This window comes from Melanotaenia boesemani, chromosome 15 (assembly GCF_017639745.1).
Source record: "Melanotaenia boesemani isolate fMelBoe1 chromosome 15, fMelBoe1.pri, whole genome shotgun sequence".
Taxonomy (NCBI): Eukaryota; Metazoa; Chordata; class Actinopteri; order Atheriniformes; family Melanotaeniidae; genus Melanotaenia; species Melanotaenia boesemani.
Window position 1 is genome coordinate 21,405,068 of NC_055696.1, and position 15,747 is coordinate 21,420,814.

At 38.1% G+C, this 15,747-nt stretch overlaps 1 protein-coding gene across 14 annotated transcripts in view; it reads left to right on the plus strand.

Annotated features, from left to right (window-relative positions):
• dlg2 (discs, large homolog 2 (Drosophila)) overlaps positions 1–15,747 on the plus strand; it is a 136,102-nt gene that overhangs the window by 35,103 nt on the left and 85,252 nt on the right. Inside the window, exon 1 of one of the 14 annotated variants that reach the window (XM_042007516.1) lies at positions 4,180–4,201. The exons of the other annotated variants lie outside the window; for them this stretch is intronic. Coding sequence (XP_041863450.1) covers positions 4,196–4,201 — 6 coding nt within the window. The 5' untranslated portion in view covers positions 4,180–4,195. Of the gene's footprint in view, positions 1–4,179; positions 4,202–15,747 lie in introns of those variants that run through there. 14 annotated transcript variants of the gene reach the window in all.

Consider the following 15,747-nt stretch of genomic DNA (forward strand, 5'->3'; position numbering starts at 1 on the left):
GTCTTCTGGAAGGCTGGTCATCCCCTCCAGCAGCAGGGATGCCAGGGTGCAATCACTGAGAGAGTTGGTGACTTTTCTTCTGACATGACTTGAGTGGCCGTCTTCTTCAGAGCTCTGACCACATGTTCTGCATCCGTTATGTCTTCCTCTTTCAACCTGCACAGATCCTTTTCATTTCTGACGACTTCAGGTGAGAGCAGCGTGGCAGAGATTGCAGGTGCATTTCCAAACCGCTGTTCCACCAGGTCACGACATCAATTGTGAACATGTGTGCTTGAAATGAGGTTCCACTCCTCGTCTATGTGGTGTGCTGTCACACTCATGTACGATTCTGTAGCCACGGATATCCAGGTATCACTTGTGATGCTGACTGACTCTTACTTTTCCCATGTTCTTTTACTGACTGGTACAAATTTGAGATGACTTCTTCAGAAAGATGTTTGCCAGACAACATAACATACTGCGGTTGCGTTACTTTAATTAGTTGTCTGAAGCCCTCGTTTTCAACGATAGAAAATAAGAGTATATCCTTGCAAATGAAGCAATCGCCTCACTTATTTTGAAAAAACGTTTAGAATTGGCTGGTATTTCTAGAGTTTTCTTGAGTTTCCACTGTTGTGGTGGACGACTTGAACATGAGAGCTTGCTGATATCGCAACATGTGGTTCCTGAGGTTGGTCGTATAATACTTCACCTCCGTTTGGCATGCCCTGCACATCGCTTTGCTCTTGTCAAGTTCATCATTCTGGTTGTCCTTTCTGAACCTGAAACGTTTCCAGATTGCAGCTTTGAGCGTTTCGGGTGTTTTTTTAACACAGGTTTACTAGTGACATGTTTCAGCGGGCAGAGAGCAGTAATTGATCAGAGGATCCTCTCTGAGCTTAAACAGTGACATACAGCTGCACACACACCAACACACTTCTTGTACCATGAAATCAGCACAGATTTTTCCGTATAAATTAGGTATATATTTGTGTACAGCTCACATACTGTGAGCAAGGCTAATTAATTCCTCTGCTGATGCTGAACTCTGCAGATCAGTCATTACTCCTCACTTGTACCTCACTTTGGATGAAAGCCCCTGCTGAATCAGTGTTATGTAATAAACACACACACAGTGACACACTTGTTTGTGACGCCACAACTTCACACATACTGATCTCAGTGAGACTGTATGTAATGGAAAACCAAGCAGGGGAAAGACGTATCAAGACGCAGCATATCGTACCGAGTAACAGAAAAGCTTTTTAACTTCCTTTTTCTTTAGAAACTGGTTTTAACCAACCACCTAAAGCTTCACTCTGACTCCACTTCCTACCAGAATAGCCCCATTTAGCCCTGTGGTCTTTCTTTCTGTTTCAACATGTTAAAATGGATATCTTCACACATGTAGATTTGTGAATGCTGTGGCCAATAACACTCCGAGTTCAACTAAACAAAAGAGGAACAGTAAGTGAAGAGCTCGTTTTAAAAGGATGCAAGTTAATGAAACTTAGAGTTATTATGTGCTGTTTTGAGTTTTCTCTAAAACGTCTCTATATTGCTTCAGTCGAGTTGTGGCAGTATGTAAATTCCCTTTTATGTAAAGCTATGTTTGTGCATGAATAAAAACACAACATCCAACGTATTAATATGCATCAAGCTGCAGTTAAGATCCATCTAGGATGTAACACAGTCACAGGTTTTTTCTGGACCTCACAAATGACTCACTTTGCATTTTGACATCTTTTTGTGCACGCAGTTGCTCTTTAAACCCACCAACACAAAGCTGTGAGGTGTAATCACTTCCACATGTAACCATTGCTGATAGGCAACTTAAAGCAACCCACTAAGTAGGCTCAGTGTAAGCTTTGATTACTCACTGCTGCAAAAGTTCAGGGGAATTAGCAGCTATGCAACAGCTAACGTATCATATCGCATGGTAGGGAGCCACAGCTGCTGCCCTGGAACTGTAAGTCCTACGTCAGAGGGTAAAAAGTACAAAAAGAGGATGGTCAGATGTACATTTTGTGTTTTAATATAAGGACTGGCCATATTCATTTTGCTGAATCTCTACTTTTGTTATCTTCACTCTGCACAGCTGCTAACAAGGGATCAGTTTAGAAAAAGAAAAGCAGAATTTGCAGATTAACAACCCAGTGACCTGGAATGTAGCAAGAACTGAGTTTTTTAAAGGTTAAATGTCCATGAATTACAATGTTTACAGCTGTTTTGGTGTCAGCTTTGCTGTCTTAAAACAAAAAAAACTCAGCACTTGCACAGCAGCAGGAACATTGTTAACAATGATAACTATTTAACACGAGGAGATAAAAACGTAAAAGGGCAGGAAGAAAAGGAAGGACTGGAATAGGTGTGAGAAGAACCAGTTAAAACGTGACCCAGTGTGCTGGTGAGTTCAGCTTTAGACAATCTTTAACTGACTCTGTGTTGGGAATACGATGGTGCTTTAGCTTTGCTCTGCTGTGGTAAAGACAGAAGTCAGACTGGACAAAGTTCTGCTCTTGTGGAGGGAACTAAGATTTTCCAGTGCAGCTGTTGTCTGTGCTCTTCACCTGAGCTTCTTTCCTATTAATGGTTTTTGCTGCTTCATCCTCTTCGTTGTGGATTCAGTTGTTGTTCGCCCTTCTCGGCTCGAGCCAACTTTTGGACAATAAACGCACATTTAAGTATAGAATACACTAGCTTAGATGATGAGAAATGTAGTTATTGTTTCAGATGTGTTACAACTTGTGAAGAAAGATTCTGGTTGCCTTCCATATGGTGCTGATTTTAGTTTTCATTTGTATTTGAAAGGCAACAAAAGAAGTACAGCAAGTCTTTATAGGTTTCGCAGATAAAGGATGGAGCAAAAATGGCTTCCAGTTTGCAGCTTTTACTTATTATAACAATAATGCAGCAATTCATTCCTTGAGTTGTGCAGTAATCCTAAAAACTAGCGAATCTATCACAGTAATTATTATTTAAAGCAGTTCTCTGCCATTCAGACCTTTAAAGACCAGTAAAACTGAATCACAAATTCCAATTTAGCCACCTAGCAAGAGTAAAATTAGCTTTTGTTGAGCAGACACCACAGACTTCGCTGCATTCTCAACTTCCCACCCTGTTGGTCTACATTTCCAGTCATGAATTTGTTTTTGTCTTTATCACTTTTGCTGTGCTTGGGATCAAATTAAGTCCGTTCAGGTGTCTTTTATTTTATCCAGGTGTGGTAAAGTATGCAAATATCAAAGTTGAATTAGTTTCTGTAGTGCAGTCATCACTGCGCCTGAGGCCACTGGATCCACTCGCAGATAAAAGCATGTTTGTCTAGAAGAATTTTGACCACTGACAGCCACCATAAATTCGCAGCCATGTTTGGTATTGGAACTTATTTCTATGTCCATCTTTACCACTAGATGTCAGTGAGTCTTACACCCTGCACCTTTAAGGACCAAAGATTAGTGGTCTGGATATAAAGGGGTTGAGAGGAAATTAATAAAAATAATAATAATGTTTTAAAAGCTTGCACATCACAAGCATGCAGAATTTAATGGTTCTGTATTTGCACTAAACAACTATAATGCAGTGTGATACATTATGCGTAGTATTTTCTGTGTAATCAAAATATTTCTTTCCCGTTTTGGCAGTCAGGTCATTTGTACGTCAATGCACTTACAGTAATTCCTGCATTAAGTACCATTAAGCTGACAGTACTGCTTTGCATAAAACAGACTTATTTTTAGAAGCCATCCCTCCTCTACTTTCATTAAAAAAACACTCTGTGTGCAGGTTTTGCTGCTATAGAGCAATATAACCACCTGACCTTTCACCCACAATCACCCATCTCAGTTCCCAGTTGTCGTCAAACTTTTCTTCGCTGTAGTTGTGTGTGTGTGTGTGTGCAACCCTGTGAGGTGTCCGTGCTGCAGAACCATCTGTCAAGTCTGTGGTTCCCACTTGGCTGGAAACCCCACAATGGGGCGGGGTGTGGGAGGTTTGCCGCAGTTGCCGATGCAGCGATGGGGAAACAATTCATGTCACAACACTGATAGTGTTTGCACAGACACACACATGCCGTCACAATGAGCAACTAGTCTGAGTCCTGCCAGAGAGCAGGCATTAGTTTGATGTTAGCACTTCTCAGCTTGGGCGAAATCGAGCCTCACACACATATTCAGTTTAATTTACACTCATGCAGGAGGAAAAGGATAAGAGCATGGAGGTAAGGAAAGACTATGAGGCTGATTACACTTCACTAAATGTGTGAGCGAGAGAGAGAAATGGTTGTGTGTGCATCGGCATTGGGCTTGTGTGTGTGCATTTGCTGCTGGCTTCTCTCTGCAATCTAGGCTGGTGAGGAACTTGAACTAAAACTGCAGCAAAGTCTTCATTTCTTCTCTTTCTGCGTTAGTTTCTTGATGTTTCTCACAGATGATGATAAGACAGTATCAGCTGGACACCTACTGTGTTGTATATGTGTGAAAATCTCTAGAAGATCCTCTAATGTGCTACAATCTGCATTACTTGTGGTAGTAATCAATAAATGGAGTAAATAATTCATTGGCGACACATGCTGTAAAACTGTTGGTGGTCGGCAGAGTGATGCTTTGCTGAAATTATTAGATGTTTTGCGCAAATATTGAGTTAAGTATCAAGAATCTGTTAAAGTCTGAGAAAAGCAGTTTGTCACATCATACATAAATGTGTCATGAATTGATAAAAACAGTCAAGTAGCTAAATGGAATTTTATCTCAAAATCACAGGAAAATTAGCAGTAATCTTAGCTTTTAGCCAATGGAAACCTGTCAACACAACACCCTGATTAGCAGATCACAGATTGGCTCAAATAAAACACTCCTTAACCCTTAACCCCTTACGATGCAGACGTACCGGTCTCGGTACATGACTACTAATCAACAACATTGCAGCCATGTGTGCAAGCCCCTCCGTCATGAATGCCCACAATATACACATCAAATGAAAGCTCAAATTCTCGTCTTTACAATGATATAAATCCATTTTGACACGTAACAACCACAGCGCTAACACTAAAGCCTTTTTTACAGCAAAGTTTAAATGTTGACTTTCCTTACCTTTGAGGGCTCTCTATAGGTCAAACATCAATATTTCGCATCAAGATTGGTCTCATTCTGTCCGTACAGGTTAGGCGAGGACAAAAAAAATATTTTTTTCTGTGTGTTCTAAAGTGTCTAACTTTTTATCAGTAATACTTACAGTGATTCTGATTGCTGTGGGTGAAACTAGAGAGTGTTACCTTTACAAAGGGCCCAAGCCTGTACTTACAATCCAGAGGGTTCAATAACAGCAGTAATTCTAATTTGGAGAGGTAATATTACAGGCGTTTCTGCCAAAATTATCCCACTTGATAAGGGGTTAAAACCCCATAGCATTTTTTGGTGGGGCAAATCAGGATGTTAATCCCAGTCAAAATCATGACACTGTTCTTCCAGTACAGTTTCAGTTGTCAGGTTATGAGGCTAAAATGATGTAAAATGAATGTATCAATAGATATAGCAGCATAAAGACCAACCAATTTATTCCTAACAGAACTTTGTAGAAATAACACACAGATTAACAGTGACCAAGCCTGCATGTCATTCTCTCAAGTCTTGGCTTTCAGGAGAAAAAATATTGGCATTGAAACAAACACAGAACAGAAACCATTTCCATGTTTCCACTTTTTCCTCTTTCCCAGTAATTTCTGCTGTTATTTACCTGCTATCCTCACTGAAGCAGCTCCATCTCAGCTGCTTTTTGGTGTCAGACACACACAGAACTTTCTGCTTTCTGGTTGATCTTTGGCTGCTCCTGATTGGACATTACAATCAATTTAAGCTTTCTTGTTGCTGGAAAGTTTGACAGGAAGTGGCTTCATCATCTTTTCCAGGTCTAAATAGAGGTCTCTTATCAACATAGTAGTGGTAGTGATCTTTTATATGATGAAAATGTGATAATGGTGTTATCGTGGATCCCTCATTGTGATCCATGTAAATTAGAGGTGATGCTTCACAAAATCTTGTTTTAATTTTTAACACATATGGTGATTTTAAGTTCACCTTAAAGTAATTGATTAACTTAAATTGTTCTTGCTTTGCAGAAGGAACTTGGTGTGACCTTTCTAAACTAATGTCACACCACCAACCTTTGTTATGCTTCAGCAGCTGCCTGGATAACTGGTTTTAAACACAAGGATGCCTAATATGACCATGATATGCAGTTCTGTGTAACCAGTGGTCAACTTGAAAAGTGAAGGCATAAAAGTCCCTCAGCAGTCACACAAACCAGCCAAAATTAATTGAAAATCATTCATTTTTATTATTAATCAACATTAAAACAGGTAAACTGTATTTTTATGTCTGTAACATGTTGCTGATCTGAAGTCTTTATGGTGACCAAAAGCTATTTTCCAGTCTGTTTTGATGGAAACTACTTTCCTCACAGATCGAGCTTTGGAGGTTATTAAGGGTGACATAAAATGTTGTTTTTGTTTTGTTTTTTTTTTTATTATATTCTTCTTAAATAACTTAGTGTTATTGACCATAATTGGGAGACATAGTAAAAAGAAAAATAATATTGTTTATTTCTAATTCTAACTGAAATCATTAGAAACATTTAGTGTTATATGAATTAATGATTAACCAAATTAAAACAAGAAAACAATCCAATGTTTCTGTATAAAAATATGACTTTGAATTCTTAAATAGTTTTGATTGCCAACTTGATTGGATTATATGCAGGTATTGAAGCATTTTTTACTGTAGATATTCTTTGATAAAGATTAAATATTCTCAGTTTTGAACTTTTTCTATTGTAATGACACTGGTAATGCCATACAGATTAACACAAAATAATTATTTTTACCTCTGTTTTATAAAAGCAACATAATCATTTCATGTAGGCTACAATTGTATGTGTTGCAATGCTTTCTGGGTAGTGGTGTCAACCGGAACATCATTGTCTCCAGACAAGGCAATAAGAAAAACATGACATCTATTGGTGTATTGAAGATAGAAGGCATTACTCAAAATATAAACGAAAATGAAGAGGAGCAGCCTTTGAAGCTGTTAAAGGTAATATGTTGTGAGCACATCTTCTTTCAGTTTGAATGTCTCATGTATACTTTAATGTATAGAATGAAATTAGGGACAACTGTTAATCCAGTTTTAATCTGACACTGTTTCACCCCTTAAGCTAATCCAGTTTCTCCTGCTCTTCACCTAGCGTGACCCAGCCTAACCTTGCTCTTTGTATTTGTCTGCAACAAGCTGAACCAACAAGATCTCATAGCTGCTATCTTAGCAAATTTGATTTTTTATTTTTTGGGCAAAGTGCTGTAGGAGCAGAAGTTGACTTTTTTATATTTTATATTTTATCATTAGAAGTTCTATCATTTAATACTTTTTAATGACATCAGCCTTTTCAAGAACATGTTATTGAATATTATTCAGCTTTACATTTTCAAACAAGAATGCCTGAAAGGCCTCTCATGAGTACACAAAAAGAAAACATCTGGTATATTCAAAGTCTTAAAAGTAAGTGAATACAGCCCTGTTAGAGAGATGGTCTCACATCCAAAAAAGTTTGTGGTCCACTTAATGACTGCAAGGTTTCCAGATCCTGGAGCTGTAGAACAAGCCCAGATCATCATCCTTCCGCCACCGTGTTTGACAGTTCATATGAAGTGTTTGTGCTGAACTGCTGTGATTGGGTTTCTGCATTCTAACCAAACATCTCCACATGGGTCTGGTATGTTCAGAGGACATTGTTCCAGAAGTCTTGTAGTTGTTCAGATGCAGCTTTGCAAACTCAAGCTTTGCTGCCAAGTTCTTTTTTAGAGAGAAGAGACTTTCTCCTGCAACTTTTCCAAACGAGCCATATGTCATGATCATGGGATGTGTATAAATCATGTATGTCGTTTTTTTAGTTATGGTTTTGGGTTATAGTTTTTGTCATGATTAGTTTCTGCTTTAAGATCATGGTTTGGGTTTTTGGTTTTGTCATGTTAAGTTAGTTTTTCCCTTGTGTGCTCTGTGGTTTTTGTTTCTGGCTCGTTAGAACACCTGGTCTAATTATTCATCCACTTCACCTGTTTTTCATTACTCCCTCAGTGTATAAATGCCCTTGGTTTTCAGTTACTCCTCGTCAGATCCTTATATGTTATTTGGTTTATCCCTGTCGTGTGTGATTCCCTGTCCTGTGGTTTGGAAATAAAACCTTGTCACCTGCATTGTTCTGCCTCCTGCCTGACTGTCTGCATTTGGGTCCTCACTTCCACCGCCATACTTGACACCATACTTGTTTAGTCTTTTTCTAGTTGTTCTGTCATGAACTTTAACATTTAACATGCTAACTGAGGCCCGGAGAGTCTGAAATGCAGCTCTTGGGTTTTGCAGTTTCTCAGAGTGTTACATGATCTGAATTTGGGATGAGCGTTTTGAACTGACAGCTGCCTTAATTGCTTTCCACTGTAGAACTGCCATAGCCTCGTTTCCACCAATGAGTACGTGTCGGCACGTATCTATTGTGTTTACACGTGCAAAAACTGGTAAGATCCAACGTTTTTGGAACCTATCCAGCTGATACACCGTCTACCAGGTAGAGGTATGGCTGGCTGTGGAAACGCAACAGAGATCAGGATTTATGGAACCAAACAGCACCAAACCGTCATGTCCTGAGCCGGACCCTTTGGTCCCCTTGTCTTTCTTCCTTGGCATTGTGTTATAGAGGTGTTCACACTGGCGATGATCAGCTAATTGAGTAAATTTGATTAACAGCATCTGACTTCTACTTGTCTTAATTACTACAAAACCAGTAAGGGTGTACTTTCACACACTGCTTCTGCATTTTGCTTTATTTTTTTGTTAAATAAATAAAGTCATAATAACTTGGTCTAAGTCACATTCTGCTGTTCATCTGAAGTTTTCTTTGTTTAATTTATGACCTGGTAACTAACAGACCATCTTTTATGAAATATGTAAAATGTTACTATTGAACCTTTTCATTAGTTCCAAGCTTCTTTCCTGTTTTCATAAGATCTTGGTTCCTAGATGGAATAGTGTGGACATGTCAGACCTCAGCTGAATCAACATTATGGGAGCTGCACTGTCAGGTTTAATTATAGACATCTAGAGTCATTCAGACTGAAAGAAAGTGAAGATTTGGACAAGAACAATGTTATTTATGTCATCCAATAAGGAGATTAAATACTGTGGACATGCCACAGATATCTTAAATCATTTAACATGACCTCATTTTAATATTCTATGTATTTCCTAAAGCCACAGATCCCAAACTAACCCCCACCCACAGAGATAAAGTATTAACACACCTCAGCTTTGCTGCAGTGGACAGAGCGAGCCTTCCTAACTTGTGACAATGAGGCATTCTGAGGAAGGAATTCATGGTAGTTAAACACTTTTCTTTCTGCTGATCACGACACGAGAGTCATGTCTCATGTTTCAGATACAAGGACACCTGAAACCAGCGAGTAATGCTCTGGAATATGAAGAGGAGCTCAGCAAATAAAGACTGAGTCACTGTGAGAGTGGGTTTGTACCCTGCAAAGTCTCCTTTTCCCACAGAGCCTTCATTTGGCTGATTATTCACAGTTTGTTGATGGAAAAACAGCAAACAAGGTTTGTAAAGATGGTGTTATGTACACAGAAGCTGATGAAGTACAGTGACTCAGAATGTCTATAAATTCTATGAAATAGCTCCCAATCCATGTCATTAAGTGCATCCCTCAGAGCTTTACAGTATGTTTTCATCCTGATCAGCTTGGTGTTGTATTTTTCCTGGCCAGACGGCGTTAATATCTTCCAGGGAACTGTTATAACAAGCGAAAAGTATGTTGACTCTACTTGTTTGTGTCCCACAGCCTCTTTTTGTCAGAGCCTATTCATGCTTTCTGTCTCTGGCTGCTTCTCTGTCTCTTCTCTCTTGCTCTGGCTCATTCTCTCTGTTGCCAGAATGCAGTCATTGTTTGGAGGGAAAACCTTCCTCGATTAGCTAGACTCAGTTTGGGGACATTTAAGAGACAAAACGAGAGAGGAAGCTAACAGAAGGGAAGCATTGGGAAGCTATTTCCCCAAACATTTTAGCTGGATGATTTTTTTCTGGAGCTAAGAAACATCTAAACATTGCTTATTTTTTGTTGTTTGTGAATGTGAAATACATCCAGTAGAGAGAGACCATTAAAATTTCCCCCCCTTGGATTTTCAAATTAAATGTAGCATGCTTTATGCTACCCATAATACAAATAATATATGCATCCAGATGAACAAAGTAAGAGGTATTTTTTTACCTAAAGTCTGCTCTGTAGTTTAAATCAGCCCAGATCTTTATAAATGTGACTTAAGCTTATGAATAATTCCCACATGACTGTAAAATGTGGGATTTCTCCATCATACATATTCTTATTCCACCAGGGTCAAACTAAGATTTTACATATCAGGATATAACGACGAAATCATCTGGTCCTTACCTGGTCTTAAGTACCAGGTAACAAGGTCTGGCATTTGACTTATCAGCATCTTGATTATTTACTCTTTCAGATCTCCTGTTGTAGATCTGCGCTGTGTTTAGGATCATTATTTCTGTTGCATGAATCAGTTTCAGCCAAGCCTTAGTTGTCAGACAGATGGTCTCACATTTCATGCTAGAATACTTTGCTATCCAGAGGACGTTGTGGTCCACTTAATGACTGCAAGGTGTCCAGGTCTAGTGGCTCAGATCATCATCCCTCCACCACTGTGCTTGACAGTTGCTAAGAGGTGTTTGTGCTGATATGCTGTGTTTTTGTTTTTTCTGTGCATACTGACCAAACGTCTCCACTTTAGTCTGGTCTGTCCAGAGGACATTGTACCAGGCGTCTTGTAGTTTGTTCAGATGCAGACCTCAGCTGTGCTGCCATAAAGAGAATTTGTCCTGCAACCCTTCCAAACAAGCCATACTGGTTCAGTGTTTTTCTAATTGTTCTGTTATGAACTTTAACATTTAACATGCTAACTGAGGCCTGGAGAGTCTGAGATGTAGCCCTTGGGTTTTTGTTCTTGTGGTTTTTTTTTTATAGAAAATTTGAACAACTTGTTAATGTTTCATTCAAATGTACTTAACTTTATCTTTTCTGTGTTAACAGTAATGTTACGCAGTTAAGGTGTGAATTGAAGAGACTAGATAATCTCTTTTTGTTCTAAAGATTAGACTTTATTGATCTCACAGTAGAGACATTTATGTGCCACGCCAGCAAGAAAGGACAGTTTTGTGTTTAGGAGAACACCCAGGTATTTAAAAGAGTCCACTGTCTTAATGTCTAAGCCCTGGATCGTCACTGGTGTGTGAGGGGAAGGTTTCCTGCGGAAGTCAACTACAAGCTCTTTTGTCTCACTGGTATTTAAGGAGCAGGTGGTAGTTTTGCAGAAGAAAGCCGGCTGAGAAAGGAATATGTAAGACTTCAAGTCTTCAAAAAAAAAACAACCTAATTCTCGCCTGCTCATGGACCTTTGCCAAAACATTTATGAAGGTTATTATCTTTATTCTGAGGAATGGTTCAAGAAAAAATAATTAATTCTTCAAGATATACAGTGAATTTGCACACTTTAATTGTTTTTTACATATTTAATTTGTGCACAAAAGATAAAATAGAGACAAAGAATCATGTTTCCTAATAGACATGAAAACTACAACGATATGTTTTGGAGTCTGGAGTTTTGGAGAGAAAACTAGTCTGTTATTATGTAGTCATTTATAAATTAACTCATAAGCAGCCTCTATGCACCATAGTTGCTCTTATCACATGCACACATATATATTAAAAAAGTTGTTTTTGTTCTTTTTTTCATTCATTTTCTCATTTCCAAACTTTTCCATTTTAAAAATTAATTTGAACTTGTAAAAGATGGAAAGGAACAAACAAAGTGTGTGTAAATCCAGAGATGGTAACTTATTAATAGTTTGATTATTTTGGAACAAAGTGATGTACTTTTGTTTCATGATGAGCAATGGCGTATTGGATGTTGTCCCCCTTCAGTTCCAGTGATTAGCATTAGAACACACTTGGTTGCATCATTTAATTAATTTGAAAACAGTGAATGAGCATAACTGCATTTTGTTGATATGTCCTCTTGTGACAGTGTTTATATTCCCATTTGAATGAACATATTTGAGATTGGATCATTAATCCGATTTGAGGGAGGAGTTTAGCCTAGAAATTCATCAGAGTAACTTCAACACTTCAACTCAGGTTTCTCAAGTTGTTCATCAGCAGGTCTTCAGCTTCGAATTGATAGTTGTAGTTAAAAATAAACTAAAGGTGATGAAAAAAGTTATTTCCTATTAGAAAAATAGAGTGAGGAACTCTTGTCCTATTACTTCAGCATTACTCTTCTGTGCTCTCTCAGTTAACTCCCCATTAACCTTTGTTTGGGTTTATTAAAGTGAGCTAAAAAAGACTTTTTGTTCATGTCTCTTACTGTTAATCCTCAGCATTACAGTTCCATCTAGTGGTTCAGTTTATACTAAACTTCACTGTTTGCTGATGTATAAAAACTGTGCAAAAGTCCTGATCCTGTCCTCATTTCTTTATATTTTCCTCCGAAGCAGCCAGATTTTCTTATATTTCAAAGTAGTGTCGAGCAATTGTTTCACAATCTTTCTTTTCATGCTGATTGCCTTTTCACTCATTTTACAGTCGAGTTGTATCTGATCATTGCCAAGAGATTTTTTTTTTCCCCTTTGGTCGGGGGGGGGGGGGGGGGGGGGGGGCAGCCTATCCCAAAGACATTGGTATAACTCAGTATGGTGAATAATGTGTTCTTATTTGTCTGTATTTGAGAAAACAGGACAGGTGGTAAATATATTTTATTTGTACAACATTTCTCGTCTCATCTGATCACTCAAAGTGATTTAACGCTACATGACACACACCCCATTACACACACACTCATGCAGCACTTCTAAGTGTTTATTCACATTCATACCCCAATGCCTTGGAGGGCAATGTGAGGCTCAGTGTCTTACCCAGGAACATTTTGGCATATAGTTTGTAAACAGCTTTTCTTCCTCCTGAGCTACAGCCACCCACAAGTGGAGGACAACATTTGTGTCAGAGGGGTAAAAATACTATCTACAGCAGTTAAACAGGATCTGAAAATTATGTCCTGAACAAACAGGAACATAAACAGCAAAGTCCTGAACCTGGACCTGAGAGATGCATCCGGACCTTCAGTTGATTGATCTACTGTTGGCTGAAGCCTCATCAGAAATGGTCTCCATGGAAACGTGGCTGTCAAGAAGCCGTTCTTAAGAACGGGAAATGATAACCCTCTAGGTAACGCATTGGTCAAACAATGACGTGTTCAGCCAGAGGCTCCTTCATCTCCAGTACAACAAAGATAGTAAAGATGTCATGCCATGTGATATGCTTTACTTTATTTATTTTTTCTTTCTTTCAGTTCCCTTTAACAATTTCATATTTCCTGTACGAATGCATCATTTCCTTTCCTGTCAGAACCATAATCAGAATGAGACTGTATGACCTAGTACGCTTGCACGTACAAGGAATTTGTTGTGGGGTGGAGGCGCTAAAAAACAAACACAAATAGTATTTACATGGCATAAAATATAATAAGATCTGTTGGAGCCCAATTTGATAATCATTAAATAAAGTAAATAAATAAAATAGTAATGGTAATAAAGTAAAAATGATAACATTGAAGATGGTTAATTTCATTATGGTTCTGAAGGTATGTATTTGATATAAAGCATAATTTAAATATGTTAGGTTTAAAACAGGTTTAAGTTTGGTCATTTATTTAATGCTGCATCACTGTGATGCTGATGCTGATGCTTAATTAGTCAGATTAAAGCTGGAGACATTGCAAGAGAAAGTTTTTTGATTGATTCTGTGGAGATTTGATTTCATATTAAACCTTTTAAACAAAGAACTCGTCTCACTCACATTTCAATTACTTGTTGCTAGGCTGCCTTCAAAATAGCGGTACAGAAGACAAAGGGAACAGAGTGCCACTACAAGCTATAAATCAAGCTTTCAAAACAAAGCTTTCAACAAGCTTTTGAAATGAAAAATTCATGAATACATATATTTAGAAAGATATTTTTGTGATTAAAACCAGATTTAGAAGGGTTACAGTCTAACATGAAGAGTAGAAAAGATTACCTTCATTTGTACAGATGTTCACTCAGCAAACTGCAAACATGACTTATAAAACAAGAAGTGTGTGTGTGTGTTTAAATTGCAAATTGACACTAGTTGAGGACAAGTGATGTGGGGGTTTATTACTGAGTTAATCCTGAAGAATTAGATCTAGCACGAGGAGGAGGGTGGTTAGGGTGATCAAGGCACACTTGAGAGAGAGATAGAGCTCTTTCTGGCTGAGTGGTCGTGCTCTGCTGAAGCCTCTGGTCTTTGTGTTGAAGCTTGGTGCAACCTCAGCTGCTTCAGACAGTCTTTTTTAAAAGGAATGTCTCCAATAATTAAAAACCCAGAATGCACCCCAGTTCTGTGCCACTGCAAAGTTGCGTGCACCAACAACACACTGTCATTGATGTTTGGATGCAAGGTAGGTTGCAGACCTGTTTCAGTTTACTTTCAGTTCCTTGTTTTAGACAGAAAAAGCATTTCTAGTGCTTGGCTTTTGAAAATTAGTCTGCAGTATTGTCAGTATTTTTGTAAAAAAAAAATATCCTAGCACCATGTTGTGTCCTTTTTTTAAGCTGACAACAAAAGCAGCTGCTTCAGTGTTTAGTTGCAAAGCAGTGCAACCATAATTCTGTTTTTCCATCTGCAGTCCTCAAAGCTGTATTAATGCTCACTGAGGCTTAATGAGGGCATATTTTTAGCTACTGTGGTATTTCTGCATCACTGTACTGTCACCCTTCTTTCATGAAAATGACAGGTCAGAATTGCTTCTCTGTTTTTAATGCTCTAAAATGCAAGTTAAGTACTCATTCTTTGTGATTTCTTTTTTCGCTGGATTTCGTTACAGTTGTCACCTTTAATTATGCTGAAACCCATATAATTCTGGAGCCAAGTGCAGGAGAAGAAGGTTCATTGGCCATAAATCTTATGTCTGGTATTTAACACATCTATGCTTGTCAGTGTGCAGTGATGCTGCATGAGTACAGATATGCCTTTGCTTTGATGAGCTACCACTAATATATAATCAACCAGTAAGTAGAAAAGTATTTTACTGAGGTCAGAAAATGAGCCACCAGTAAGGTTGGGTGTGTCGATTGTTTCATATTAAAAAAAAAAAAAAGTTTTTTTTTGTTTTTTTTTTTTTAATAAATGTTGGGCCAGAGTTGGCTGCAGAAATTCCAGACCAGGTCATTGACCAATCTAATAAAACTATTGAAAGGATACCAAATTAATTTTTTCTCTCGGCAATGAATGAGCAGGAGGTGATAAATATTGTTCTAAAATGCAAAAATGCAATGCAATGCAAAAATGCAAACTGACTGCCATGATATCAGCAAGACCATTGTTAAGAAAGTTATAAATAACATTGCAAAACCTTTAACTCATAACTTATCATTCCAAGCTGGATGTTGCCCAAATAAAATAAAAATAGCAAAGGTAATTCCATTATACAAAAGTGAGAGTAAACAGCTACACAAATCGTAGACCAATATCCCTACTACCACAATTTTCCAAAAAACTCCCAACTAAAAAAGTTTTTTGACTAATGCCAGATAATTAATCAAAGTCAGTACAGTTTCAGAACAAAA